This window comes from Megalops cyprinoides, chromosome 5 (genome assembly GCF_013368585.1).
Source record: "Megalops cyprinoides isolate fMegCyp1 chromosome 5, fMegCyp1.pri, whole genome shotgun sequence".
NCBI classification, from domain to species: domain Eukaryota; kingdom Metazoa; phylum Chordata; class Actinopteri; order Elopiformes; family Megalopidae; genus Megalops; species Megalops cyprinoides.
The window spans coordinates 8,217,760-8,231,291 of record NC_050587.1 but is presented as its reverse complement, the minus strand read 5'-3'; the positions used below and the strand labels follow the sequence as shown (position 1 = coordinate 8,231,291).

General features: G+C 37.8%; 1 protein-coding gene across 1 annotated transcript in view; it reads right to left on the bottom strand.

The window, feature by feature from the left end:
* Positions 1 to 13,532, bottom strand: part of skp2 (S-phase kinase-associated protein 2, E3 ubiquitin protein ligase) — a 116,679-nt gene that overhangs the window by 87,215 nt on the left and 15,932 nt on the right. The window contains 1 exon segment of the mRNA XM_036528715.1: positions 12,777 to 13,269. Coding sequence (XP_036384608.1) covers positions 12,777 to 13,269 — 493 coding nt within the window.

Sequence of the window (13,532 nt, the reverse complement as noted above, 5' to 3'; positions counted from 1 at the left end):
GAGGGTCTGAGCTGGGCCTCTCAGGGCAACCATCCAGCTATGCTGATGCACTTGCTTTCTGGAAGGACTAGACTTAAGTTCAGTTCTGCTGGTCTGGAATTTCTTGTCCTAGTGAGTCTTGGAAGTGAGTATTGGAAGAGGCCAGTTATATCATTCATTTAGACTATGGTTACAGATACAGATGAGTGGTACTGCAATTGTTTGATTTTGATTCTACTATAATTAAAATGGAGAAAACACTGTATTGCACTCCATATATACTTCTTGTGTCTTTAGTGAGTCTATGAAGTCTGTCCAATTTCCCCTTATAGGAGGAATAAGGCAGCCCCTCTCAGTTCTCTTTGCTCTCTTAACAGACTAGCACAGTCAGTCTGGACATCTTCACTGTTGGAAAAACTTACTATTGGGCTTTTCAGCTTCTAGACATGAGTTCATGGGTTCATACTGAAGTTCTTGTTTCCTGGCATCGGAAGAGAGTTTCGCACAACTGTATTGTCTGCAGGATTTACCATTCTCTGGCCTCAAAAATTCTCTTTTTGTATGGGTACCATTATGAACAATACCTTACGCACAAATGTATTAAAGTCAATCAAATTTCTTTGCAGCCTCCATTACACTCCCTCCACAATTTACCCTTCAATGCAGACATTATGCCTTGCATATATTGTAGTGATTGTACTGGTAGTTTGTAGTATTAGGAATATTTTTTGTCATCAGGGAACTGGAATGCGGTGCTTTGTAATCTAGCTGCTACCGCAGACTGAGAGACTATAACATTTTTGGATCCATTTTTACATCAAACATCTCTTGCATTGACATTTTTCAAAAACAGCTGAATAACTGATGCTAAATGCCAGACTTGCACTTTGGTACAGACAAGGTTACTATGAATGTCCAAAAATGTGCTAGTTTTGGAAGCATCCTGAGTTTGTTCAGCATTACTTTAGCATTACAATGTCCTTCTCTCTCCTGAGATGTTTTCCCGGTGGATGACTCCAAGCTAGGTCAAACTGTGACTTCCAAATGGCTTTTGCTGGTTAGGTTGACAGCTAAGACATAGACTATACCGAAGGGCTAAATGGAATCATGTATATGTTATAATGTGATATGGCTAGGTTATTTTTAATGACATTATTTAAGAAAGGTCTACAGCTTGACTTATGTTAAAATTGACAGATCATACACATACAGCATAAGATACAGCTGCTGACAAAGTAGAAAAATATGAAAAACCATAGATGTGTTCTAACTGTGTTGAGTTTTACAATATAGATAATTTCCTTTGCCTGTAGTGGTTGAGCTTGTTAAACCTTGCCAAACCATCAGTATATTTTAAAATCTTTTACACATTTTTCTTTAATTACTGATTGACATCTCAGTGTATCAGTTGAAAGCTGATTTTGGCCTCATTCTTATTTGAAGGACTAAAGGAAAAACAAATACACTATTCATGAGAAAAAAGATTTTTTATGTATGAAAACAATTAATGTCAGCATTTTAAATAATGAGCTGAAATTACTGTAGTTCTCCACTAGTTGCATTCTTGATCGATCAGTTAGATGTTTCCACAGTGTAGAAGACTTTAATGTCCCCATGTAAAATTAAAAAGACTGAGCAGAGACTTCAATTACAGTCAGTCAGTATCCTTTGTTTGCCTCCTGATGTTGTGAGCTGAGCCTTCCACACAAAATACTTTCATACAGGCAACAATCTGTCTGAGTGTGTTGAAACTAACATTAGTGGTAATTATAGCAGGCAATAACTATATGATCAGAGTGGGATCATTATCATGCATAGGAACAATTAGAAGTTAATCAACTAAAAGGCAGAGAATAATTATAATTGCATCAGGAGGGGTTTCTGGAAGATTTGTACCTTTTATGCATCTCGGCCTTGCCAGAGATCATTACACTGTAGCATAACAGTCCATTCTAGGTTTAATTTGAGGATTTTTATGAGCTCCTCAAAAGATAGCCCCAATTTAAGTCCCTTCCTGCTTCGTATATGAATTATATACTGCCTTCCCCATTCTCTAGATTGCTACTCCTTTAATATTTTCTCATTCTAATTTCCACAGATATTTACATTGCATTTTAACATTAATAATGAATACTAATTTTATATTAATAATGTTTTACTTTTAAAATTAATATGTTTCATTATTATAATATATTACAATATTTAGTGTAGAAATGTATTTTCACTGTCCCAAATCTGAGATTGCTGGAATAGACCATTAATTACAGTTAAAGATGAAGAAAATAGTGTGAGATATTTAATTGTATAGTGTGTGAGGGAACAATTTCATTAACCAAGACGGAATAATCACTAATACTCATAGAAACTGAAGAAAAACCTTGTTTATAAATAAAAGACAAATTATATTGTAAGTGTGCATGTTGGGGTCCTGAAAATGTGTCAAAAGCCTTGGTGTAGATTTTGAGGTATAAATTTGAGGACTGTGAGCTAAACCAGTCTCTACTCTTAACTTCATGGTAGCAGTGATCATTAACTAAACAGGCACCCTAGTTTTTAACAGGGGAGCAGGCTTCCCAAATACACACAGACTCATTTGGAGGACAGGCCTCACAGCTTGTGATGCCCAGGCTCTGAGTATATGTGTCTTCTAGTATCTGATCAAAGCTAATTGTCACTAAAGCATTTATTTTAACCCCACCCCCCACTCCGCACCCCCCCAATTTGTGAAGTCCTTTTAAAAGGAGTTTATGAGGCTATTTGCTGGGGAGCTCTGGGATGAGGGCCTAATGAATCTGTCACAGTCACTATTGACTGACACGGTGGGGTAAGTGATACACGCAGTTTGGATTGTCTCCCTAATTACTGCAGCAGTGATGTCTGGAAGGACTCAGGGCCAGGGGTTAATAGCCGTGATGTTGGGCCTGCAGGATCTTCAATGGTCTGCCTTAAAGCAGCCATGCTCCAGTCGATATCAGGTGCTCCCACTTCCTCTCAAGGCCATGGCATTGTCTGATCAATCAGATTTCCCTGTGGACCCAGTTTAAGGTAGGTCTCCTGCTCTCCAATATTTCGCCTCCACCCCCATGTCCCAGACTCATTCTCCCATTTTATTTACTTATTACAGGGCCCTGATTCAATAGTGCCAGTTCCTTCTTTATGTTCAGATTTAACCTTTTTCAGCTAGTTTTTGGAAACTCAGCTATAAACCTCATATGGGTAATCATAATCCTATGAAAATTAGCAGGCTAGTACATGCTTATGCCAGTGCTCTACCTGAATCATATGGCACCAATCAGTTACTTATTGGTGTTTTGAGAGTCAAGTTCCTATTTTCAAAAAGTCATTAAAAATCACTGGTATACTATATATATATATATATATTTCAAACATGCTATATAGGGTCTTTTCCTGACAATGAACAGGCTTGCCCCAAAGACCTGTAAGAATTGCTTTGGATTTTCTGCTGTGTATGTATATTTAAATTTTTTGAACACACCAACAGCATTTCCCCTTAAGACAGTTTGACATATTAACATAGGAATTTTGCAGTTCTGTCATGCTCAAAATCTATTCACAGATCTGTACTGGTGAAAATGACAATAAGACAATCATTTTGTAGCATGTATGCACAACATGCTAATTAGGTCTAAAATTACAACAGCTGGGCTGATCAAAATAGAAAGATGACATGCGTGATACTACAACAGAGACAAATGTCTCCAAATTTCACAGTATGATTTAAAGAAATAAGGCTGCCATGAGTCTGAATGGTACCCATTTTAGCTATTATTACTCTCCTGAACCTTTGGATGGAATGTCCTGAAATTTGGTATATTAAATAATATTTCCAAAATGAGTTGGTACAAATTTTCAACAAATGTAACAAAAAATTAGGGCTGGGACGATATGCTTTTGTCACAATATGATATTATCACAATACTTTGGTGCAGATTGTGCAGATGCAGATTCATATTGCGATTCCAATATATTGCGATTCTACAAGTATTGCAATTCGATAGTATTGATTATTGCGATTTTTCTGGCACTATTTTTATTCGTGTCACAGTATTCAGCAGCCCAAGCACTTAGAAGCGCCCTCTACAGGCCTGGTGGAATTCTCGGCCAGTGTTCGCTCACATTTTTCAGTGAAATCATACAGCTGTGCAGTGCCACTATTACGCATACGCACAGAAAGTATCGATTACGCATACGCACAGAAAGTATCGATTCTGGGAAGAAGTATCGATATTTAGTATCGGGCTATAAAAAAATCGTGATATATCATGAATCGAATTTTTTTTCCCACCCCTACAAAAAATGTATTGCTGAAATAATAACTGAAACTATTCAAATTGAATCATTTACAGGCTCTTAAAAAATGTATCATGTCCAATTTGGCATCTGTTCGTTAAGATTTTTCTTAATTTAAAAAAAATACAGAGCAATAAATGTTGATAGAGTGACATTTTCCAATTAACAAAACTCTTAACATTAACTCTTTTTGCTGATATGGTACCATATGGCCCCTATCATATCTGGGAATCACGTTGTCGTTCGAATGATGCCCCTCAGTACAACTGGCAAAATTCATCTTAGTGGAGGCAGGGACCACTAAAAAGTTCCTCCAAAAGGCCCCCATCGCCAGAAAACCAAGGGAGGAGAGGACTCATACTTGTACTGGGTTAGTATTATTAAAAGTATTTAAGAGGATGGTTTAAGAGAACTGGTATCAGTCTATGAGCCATTCCTTCTCACGACTTTAGAAGTCTGCACAATCTTTAAATACATGCTCATCAGTGAAGGCACTGTCAGCCACATCCTCCAAAACCACTAGCACAGACATCTTCCCTTCAGTGAGACTACAACAGACATCTAAAAGATATATAGTAAACATACAGGGGGTAGAAAAAATAATGGAAATACCAAACAATATATGAATATATATATTAACTAATATGTAGTTGGTTTGCTCTTTGCTGTCAGAACAGCTTCAGTCCTTCTTGGGTTGCTGCTATGTTTTAAGTTTTGAAATGTTTGAAATGTTGGACCATTCTTCAAAAGGAAAAGCCTCCATTTCTTTGATAGATGAATAAGTTGGAAATCTCTTCCGCATTCCACAACTTCCATTAAAGGCTCAATGATGTTTTGATCTGGTGGGAAGGCCATGGAAATTATTGGTGTTCACCCTGGTATTCATGAAACCACTCTTGAATCCATTATCAGTGTGTATGAGTGAATTTGGCTTTCTTTGGTTTTCTCCAAACATACACCCATCCAAATGTTTTAAAAAGAGTAAAAGACAATTCATCAGACCATATTACTTTCTTACACTGCTCAGAGATCCAGCTTTTGTGCTCATTATTCCAGGTTATGCATTGTGGTGCATTGGTCATGGTCACAAGCAGTTGAATGTCTACTGTCCCTGTCAGTGAGATTTGACTTGCCATCACTGTTCCTCTTTCGTAGTGCAGCTTTTCCTTGTTTGCTGCATATTGTCAAGATTTCAACCCTGTTACCTTTCACACATGTGCCTCTCTCATTTTTGCAACCCACTCTTACATTTTTAAAGTGGCACACACATTTTGCTGCCATGGTATGTATGTTACACAGAGTGGCTGCTAGAGCTGAGGAAACACTGAGGGTGCCTGCTGCTATGGACAGAAAAGCATGAATGGGCTGGCCCTTAGTGGGTTGGAGTCAGGCCGTGCAGGCTGAGATATATCCTTGACAGTGGTAGAAAACTGCTCTTCACACTAAGCTTGCTGTGTAATGAGTGAAACCTTACCCTGAAGGGGGTTAACTGTAGCAAGTGTGAAGTGTGGTCATCTCAACCTCAACCTCAACCTCCTTCAATGTGTGGCATCCATCTGGCAATTTAGCACCAGATAGTTTGCCATATATCAGCAGAGGTGGAATGGGAGGGGTACATTTCAGCTAATTAAAGTAGAGGATGAAATAAGGTGGCCAACACAACAGGGAACTTCCTGCACTTATGATAAAGCGTTACAAAGTGTGCATTTCATCACACAGTGGGAAAAATGTATAAATTGGAAACGATATGACTTTGCTGTATGCAATGGTATTAAGCTTAAATTATATCATCTTATTTATTTTTTCAAGCAGAAAAAAATGTCCACTGTGGGCATTTTTTCTTCACTACCTCGTTTTTGTTCTTTCTTCAGGAGTATGAATATATATAGAGAACACTCTATATGGTTATCCCAGATTAGACAGGACAGAACGTATGTTAAACATAGTCAAGGGGAGCATGTAATTGATTAAAAAAGACTCATGTTAACCTGACATCAGATGATTGGACTAATGCTGTTGCATCATTAACGTAATGAAACAAATCTAATAGCAATCCGCCATCTCTTTTTTGAAAATCTCTTTTTCTGCATTATCCACATCTAATTGTTACATGAATAAAATTATGAAATGCTGACTTTGAGGGTTTTAATCTGTGGTTTAGCTCATGAAATAAAAGGAAGAAAAATCTTACAATGAGAGAAATTTCAACTGGAGAAAATCATAATGCAAATTCCCAACGTTGTTATTATTCTAGCAGTTGATTTAGGGTACTGTGGTTTTATTACGCGATATTTCATCGTTATTACATGAAAATTAATAGCATTTTTCTACTAAAATATTGTTTAATTAAACATTAAGTAGAACTATATGAAAATACACTCTTGCTCTTGCACAGACTTCGTAGCTCCCAGTCTGTGAGAAACGTCACATTGTGTTTGCTGTGATTTATTCGAAGTGTGTCTGCCAGCTCCATGACCCTGAGACGGGATACCGCGGCCACCCCCACCCCCCCTCCCCGGCGCAGACTGCTAGCTGCCCATCACTCCACGGAATATGAGTTGCCACACTGGCCAGGCTCTTGTCCTTGGGTTTATAGGCAAGGAGTTGTCAAACACCCTGCTACTAGCCTCCAAAATCAATTTCAATCAGCATGGAGCGCAATATTATCAAATGTCAAGCGCAGCAGTCTTGCGCTTTGAAAATTATCCTTGACAGCTTCTTGTGCGACTTAATTAAGTGCAAAAAAGAAAAAGAAGAAGGAAAAAAATATCTCAATTGCTTGGTTTTTTTGTGCTTCACTGGTCTTATTGACATCTCACAGAATGATTGCCTCTGTGGGGAATGAATGGAGTGTGTGTGTGTGTGTGTGTGTGTGTTTGGGGGGGGGGGGGGGGGGGGGCTATTGAAAGGGTCTTTTCCAGCCTAGTTGTCCAGATATTGAAATGATTCCTGGGCAGATAAATCACATTTCGATTTGTTTGTAATTGCACACAATCGATTGGAATCCAGAGATGGGCTTGTTGGAAGGTCCCACAGGTCCCAAGGTATGGAAGCAAGGATGTCCAGGGTGATTCCACAGCAAACCTGGGAGGTTTTTGGGCATGGGAGTCTGATTGCCTGAACAACTGCAAACATGACATATCTAAATTTTATAGTATAGGGGAAAAAATGAGAAAAGCATCCAGCGGGTGACCACGTTAAGGGTTTGCCAGAATGACTTCACTTGAAAGTGACAATAATATGTAACCAAGCACAATAATTGACTTGTGGGCTGTCAGAAACTGTCCTTTGTAAAGTCTTCAGTGTCAGATAATGTCAGTGGAAAGGTCAAAGGTATGAATTTACAAGAAAGCATTATAACAGACAGAAGACTCTAATGGCAATTTCGAAGTGTGAGGTATTCTAAACTATGTCCAAACACTTCTCTCCACTTCTAACACTCTATTGGTAAATAATACAATCACAGGCAACGTGCTTTGCTGAGGGACAGAAAATCAGTAAAACAGCATTAAAAACCGTAACAATAACACGATTTCTGAGGAAAAGATTACTTTTACACTACAATGATGATCTGAATAATAAAATCAAATCAATCAACTCTACGACAAAGTAATGAAATAATTTTGTGACCTATAATAATACTTGAATTATTCAGTATTATCAGGGTTGAATGCCATTCCAATATTTTAATTTTATTTTTACAGCAAAACATGATGTTTTTATGAAACTGCACCCAGATTTTATTCACATTTTAAGAAAACCAAATAACTTCTTTGGTGTTATTTTCAATTTCATTACAAGAGTGTATTTACAGGTCATTAATCTGGTTTTACAATGAAACCAGAGACAAGAAAGACTTAATACAAATATACATTAGCAACTTTTAAATGATGAACGGTGAAAAATTGACCAATGACTATCAAGGGAAAATGTTCAGAATAACAATGTGAAACTTTTTCTCAGCAAATATAATCGCATAAATGCCAGTGAAATGACCTGTGTACCTCAGAGTGTGCATTTTAGAAATGGCTAAAATGCACAGTTCATGAATAAACCTATATTTCAACATACTGATTAAATAAAATAGGCCTAACTCATCTAAAATAGGACAGTTATAAAATAAAATTTAGCTTAAGGACAGTCATTCAAATACAGTAGAAAGACTAAAAAACCCTTATGACCATTCCAATGATTAAGACTAAATATGCTAGGTTGTTTTATGCAAATTCACATAATCTATAGTAACATATGATAGACAGTAATATGCACAGAATTTAAATTTGGATATCTGGAACTTATCACAATTAAGTATACATGACTGATTTGCATATTTTGATTTTTTTTACCTCAGTTAAACATACCTTTTTCATAGCTTCTTTGTGCATAACTTTCTGAGCAACATCCTGTGAAATGTTATAGATCAACAACAAAAAGAAAATTACCTACTGAATTTAACAGGGGAGCAATCATGTTCTTAAGGATGCTTCTGTACAGTCCCAGTGAAACAAAAAACCATTAAAAAGTGTTCCCTTGCATAACTGAATATGGCTAATTGTTCAAAAGAATTTACTTCACCTCTGTAAGCAGCTACTTTGCTGGCTAGCAACAATGGACAATGCCAGCAAGGTGTTAGATGTCAGCTGTTTAAATTAGTCCACCTCATACTGAATCCAATGACTGTGTCCCTGCAGGCACTCAGTTATTAGTAGTGTTTAAACAATCTATATAGTCACCTGACTAATTATAAAATTAGTGGCTAATTGTGATGTTCTTAAAAAAAAGCAATCATTTGACCCAAGGGAGTAGAGGGAAAAGAAAGGACCCATGGAAGGACCATCAAGAACATCCGCAACAAAGAGCTCATCTTTGAGTCAGAGAGTGCAACAGTGCCTGCCCTCATTCATGATTTCACATTGTTCCTCCCTAATTTCCACGGTTTCCATTAACCGACAATTACCCCTTGTTTAGTAAATTTTGTAAGCATTGACAGAAATGTTTAACCCCATTTGTAATTTTGACATGCAAAAAAACTTGTAACATGTAATGTATAGAGAACACTATCTGCTTTGCTCTGCCACTTAAAACGTTTCACGCTGGTCCTCTATTCAAGTTCACCCTTTTTGTTTATGTCACAGCAACCATTTACAGTCACAGAAAAGCACTTTGCTTTTCTGCAAGGGATGTCTCAAAGCCTCTGCCTGAAATCATAGACTAGTCATCTACAGTTAACAATGTCTATCCTTATTATGAAAAGTTCACAACTCTGACTAACAGGTCACAAAAACTGCAGGGTATGAAGAACAATGGGCCAGATTTACTGTTCATGCATACAGACATTTTTGTGTGTATATGATCAAAATGATGAACATTTTACAATTCATCAATGTATTCTGTGTTTTCTAACCGTTCTGATAATATTGTACAAGTATAGATTTTATATGTGAATAAAATGATCTCTTGCAGTTGAAATACTAAAAAGGCCATTCCATGTGCAATAAACAAAGACGATAAGTAATCTAACCAATAGGTTTTTAATCTAATTAAATTACTAGCCAAATTATCACTGTCAATCTGTCAATACTGTAGGTGAGAGAGATTATGTGCTTAGAAGTATTCTATTTTGGGCCTATAAGCAACCTCTGATCTCAGTGCTTACTACGGGTGTGTCAAACTCATAAACAAACCAAGATACAAAAGGAAACCACACACTGTTACTATCTGGGACTAAAAATATCACCAAAACAAACATGGTAAATGCAAGTGACATATGTAAACCATCCAATACAAGTGACATTATGTAATTAAATTAAATAATCAAATCCTTTTAAATCACCACCTGCTTCTGCTTCAGTCAGCTGATTTTCAAATTTAATATGCAGTCACTTGGCCCACATTGACCAATAATGGCTTGGTTCAGATATAGATGCCAGGTGAACTTCTCTGTATGGCTGTTTGAGAGAACCATTGGATCCTGCCCACTGGTGAGTATATGTAGCTTGAAGTAAAATAGACCAACATACAGCACAGTACATATTGCCGATACAGTACTTAGGTAGGTATGAAAGCAATGTGTGCAGCAAAGCCTTGTCTGCGTTCAGGTGAAGAGCTAAGGTGTTTGTGGGGATTTCCTGTATGTTTTTTTATTTTGACTTAAAACGTAGTGTAATGGCAGAGAAAAACAGGTTGTTTTCTTTCTCAATGTTGCCAGACTGCGCCACCCTCCATTAGGGGAGGGACCCTTGAATTCCAGGTTTGCTTTTTTCTGTGTGGGAATATGCAGTATGCTGAAAGTTCAATTCACGTAACACATAGTTTTTGGTTTGAAAAATGTATGACTATGAATAAGCAATCCTCTTATGTCAGATGTACCCAAGGTGATTCCATAATGAAAACGTAAAGTTTAACATACGGATGTTATGATGTTGTATTGAATATTTTGATGTACTCATGAATGTCTCATTTAATGTGTCATAAAGATGCATGCCAGACATATTGCACTTTAATAATACTCTGTGTTGATGTTACAGAATATTTATGTAATGCTTATTAATATTTCATTCTATATGTTGACAGACTTAATTGAAATCAATACCAAATAATGTTATATTAATATCGGATTTAGCAGATAAACAGCTCATCTCACTAAAATGGTTAGGTTGTGTAAAACAAGCTTTATTTGGACATGTTAATGAGACTAATAACAGTTCACAATAATTTCCCTCTGCCAACAACACTGCCCCTGGATGAGGCACACCCCCTCCCACAGGTAAGCATGCCTATTACACTCACACTCACAGGTAGATAACGCACTCTCTCCACACTTGCCCCACAATCAGTGCACCCCCACCAGGCTAAGATCTCACGCCACTGTTTACAGCAAGCTCAGCATGACCCAGCAGTAATGCTACCACCATTAGATACAGCTCAGCCTATAGGCCACCAGCCCTACTGTAGTTGTGCTCCACCCTCTACAACAGGCCTGGCCCATCTGTTTTGTCATTTCAGCTAACTCTATTTTAAAGTTGGCTACCCTCACCTCACTGTCCACAGCAGGCACCGCACAACTCCACCAACTCCGCTCCCCACAAAACATAAACACTTAAACAAACAACAAAAACACAAGAGGAGTGCTACTGTGAGTAAGAGCGAGAACACTGTCATTTGGTCTGTGCCTGAGTCCACACCAGCTGAATTGCTCCACTCTGCCCCTGTCCAACTTTAAATAACTGCTTCCCACCCATTCAACATTACAAATTGTAGGGCTGCCACCTTGTTAACTCAATCAATTAAAAATTGCATCTGCCCCTGTCCTGCTTCTGGGGAAGCCCATTCCACCGCATCACAGTACCATTAAAACTTCTTTTAATGATGTGTATACAAGTAGCTCTATCAAATTAAATAAGAGTATCATAATAATAATCTGAGATTTTGTATAGGACATGGAATAAGGTAAGGTGGTCCTATTTCTCTCTGTTTTTACTTACATCTTGGGTCCTTACTACTTACATTAAAACACATAATTTACTTAACATCTCAATCACAGACTGGCAAATTTTCATAAGCTAGTTAGCTGATGACACTACACTCTTCCTAAAAGATACTTTTATACTATTTATGATAAATATGTTATAGACTCTCAAGAGGCTTCAGGGGCCTACAATTTTAGATTGTACTAAGCAAAAATCCACACCAATGGTCTGATTTATAAAACTGAAAATGTACATACCTCTTCACAAACTCCAGGCCAAGCACAAGAACTAATCCTTGTGCCTAAACGGCTCTATTGCAGGCATGAGACAGACGTGTCCAGTCTGAAAACATGACTCCAGGAGAAGAAAAAACTGTATTTAATGAACAGTGAAGATGCATCAGTTTGAGCATTTAAAAGCGACAACAAATGTGAATTACAAGTTCAAGTTCAAAGTTTATTGTCATATGCACAGTAAAGAAACAAGTTCCCTGTACAATGAAATTCTTCCTTTGCCTTCCACTTATGAATGCCGTTAAGAGTAAGAGGTACAATTAGGTAAGAAAACACAAGAATTAAAGAAAGAAAATATATAAAAAAGGTCAGAGAGTGTAAGAAAAATAAATAAAGGATATATACATTAAATGTGCAAAAAGGACATCAGTGCAGTGTAGGATGTGCAATGTTGATGCAATGTCAGTTCCATTCCATTGCACAGTTGGTTGTGGTGTGGGTGTGTATGTGTGAATGTATGCATGGGCTAGGCCGGGGAGGTTTGTATTTGTGTATTTGACCCATTCAAGAGTCTGATGGCTGTTGGATAGAAGCTGTTCCTTAGTCTGGATGTTCTGCATTTCACACTTCTGTATCTCTTGCCAGAGGGTAGAAGTGTGAACAGTTCGCACTGGGGGTGGGTGTAGTCCCTGACAATGAAGCAGGCTCTTTTGTGGACTCTTTGATGATAGATGTTCTGCAGAGAGGGCAGCGGTGTCTTAACAATCCTTTCAGCAGTCTTTACCACTCTCTGCAGATGCTTACGGTCCATTTTAGTGGTACTCCCATACCACACCGTGATGCAGCTGGTCAAGATGCTTTCAATGATGCAGCTGTAGAAGTTGCTGAGGATCTGTGGTGACATGCCAAATCTCCTCAGCCTCCTCAGGAAATACAGCCACTGTTGTGCCTTTTTGACCAGCTGGGTGGTGTTAAGTGTCCAAGTGAGGTCATCACAGATGTAGACGCCCAGGAATTTGAAACTGCTCACCCTCTCCACATCAGGCCTATGGATAATCAGTGGCTGATGAGTTTTCTTCTCCTTTCTCATGTCCACGATCATTTCCTTGGTCTTGTCTTTGTTGAGGGTGAGATTGTTCTCCTCACACCATGTCACCAGATTTGCCACCTCATCCCTGTATGCTGTCTCGTCACCGCCAGTAATGAGTCCGATGACAGTGGTGTCGTCAGCAAATTTCAGGATGGTGTTGTCCTTGTGAGAGGCGACACAGTTGTGTCTAAACAGTGTGTTGAATTACACCAGTATTACAGGTACTGATAATAGAAAGTAATTATCCTAAAAAAAAAACAACTACAACAACAAAACAACAACAGACGTACCAGTTATGATTGATTCAATTCATATAACATAGTAACATATTCATAAATTGTCCTGCAAAAATTTTGGAAACTGCAACACAACATGTTTTAAATCAATGTTAATGCACTGCCACCAAATCCAAAATATTTCCACTTGTAATAATGGTGTCATTAAGTATTT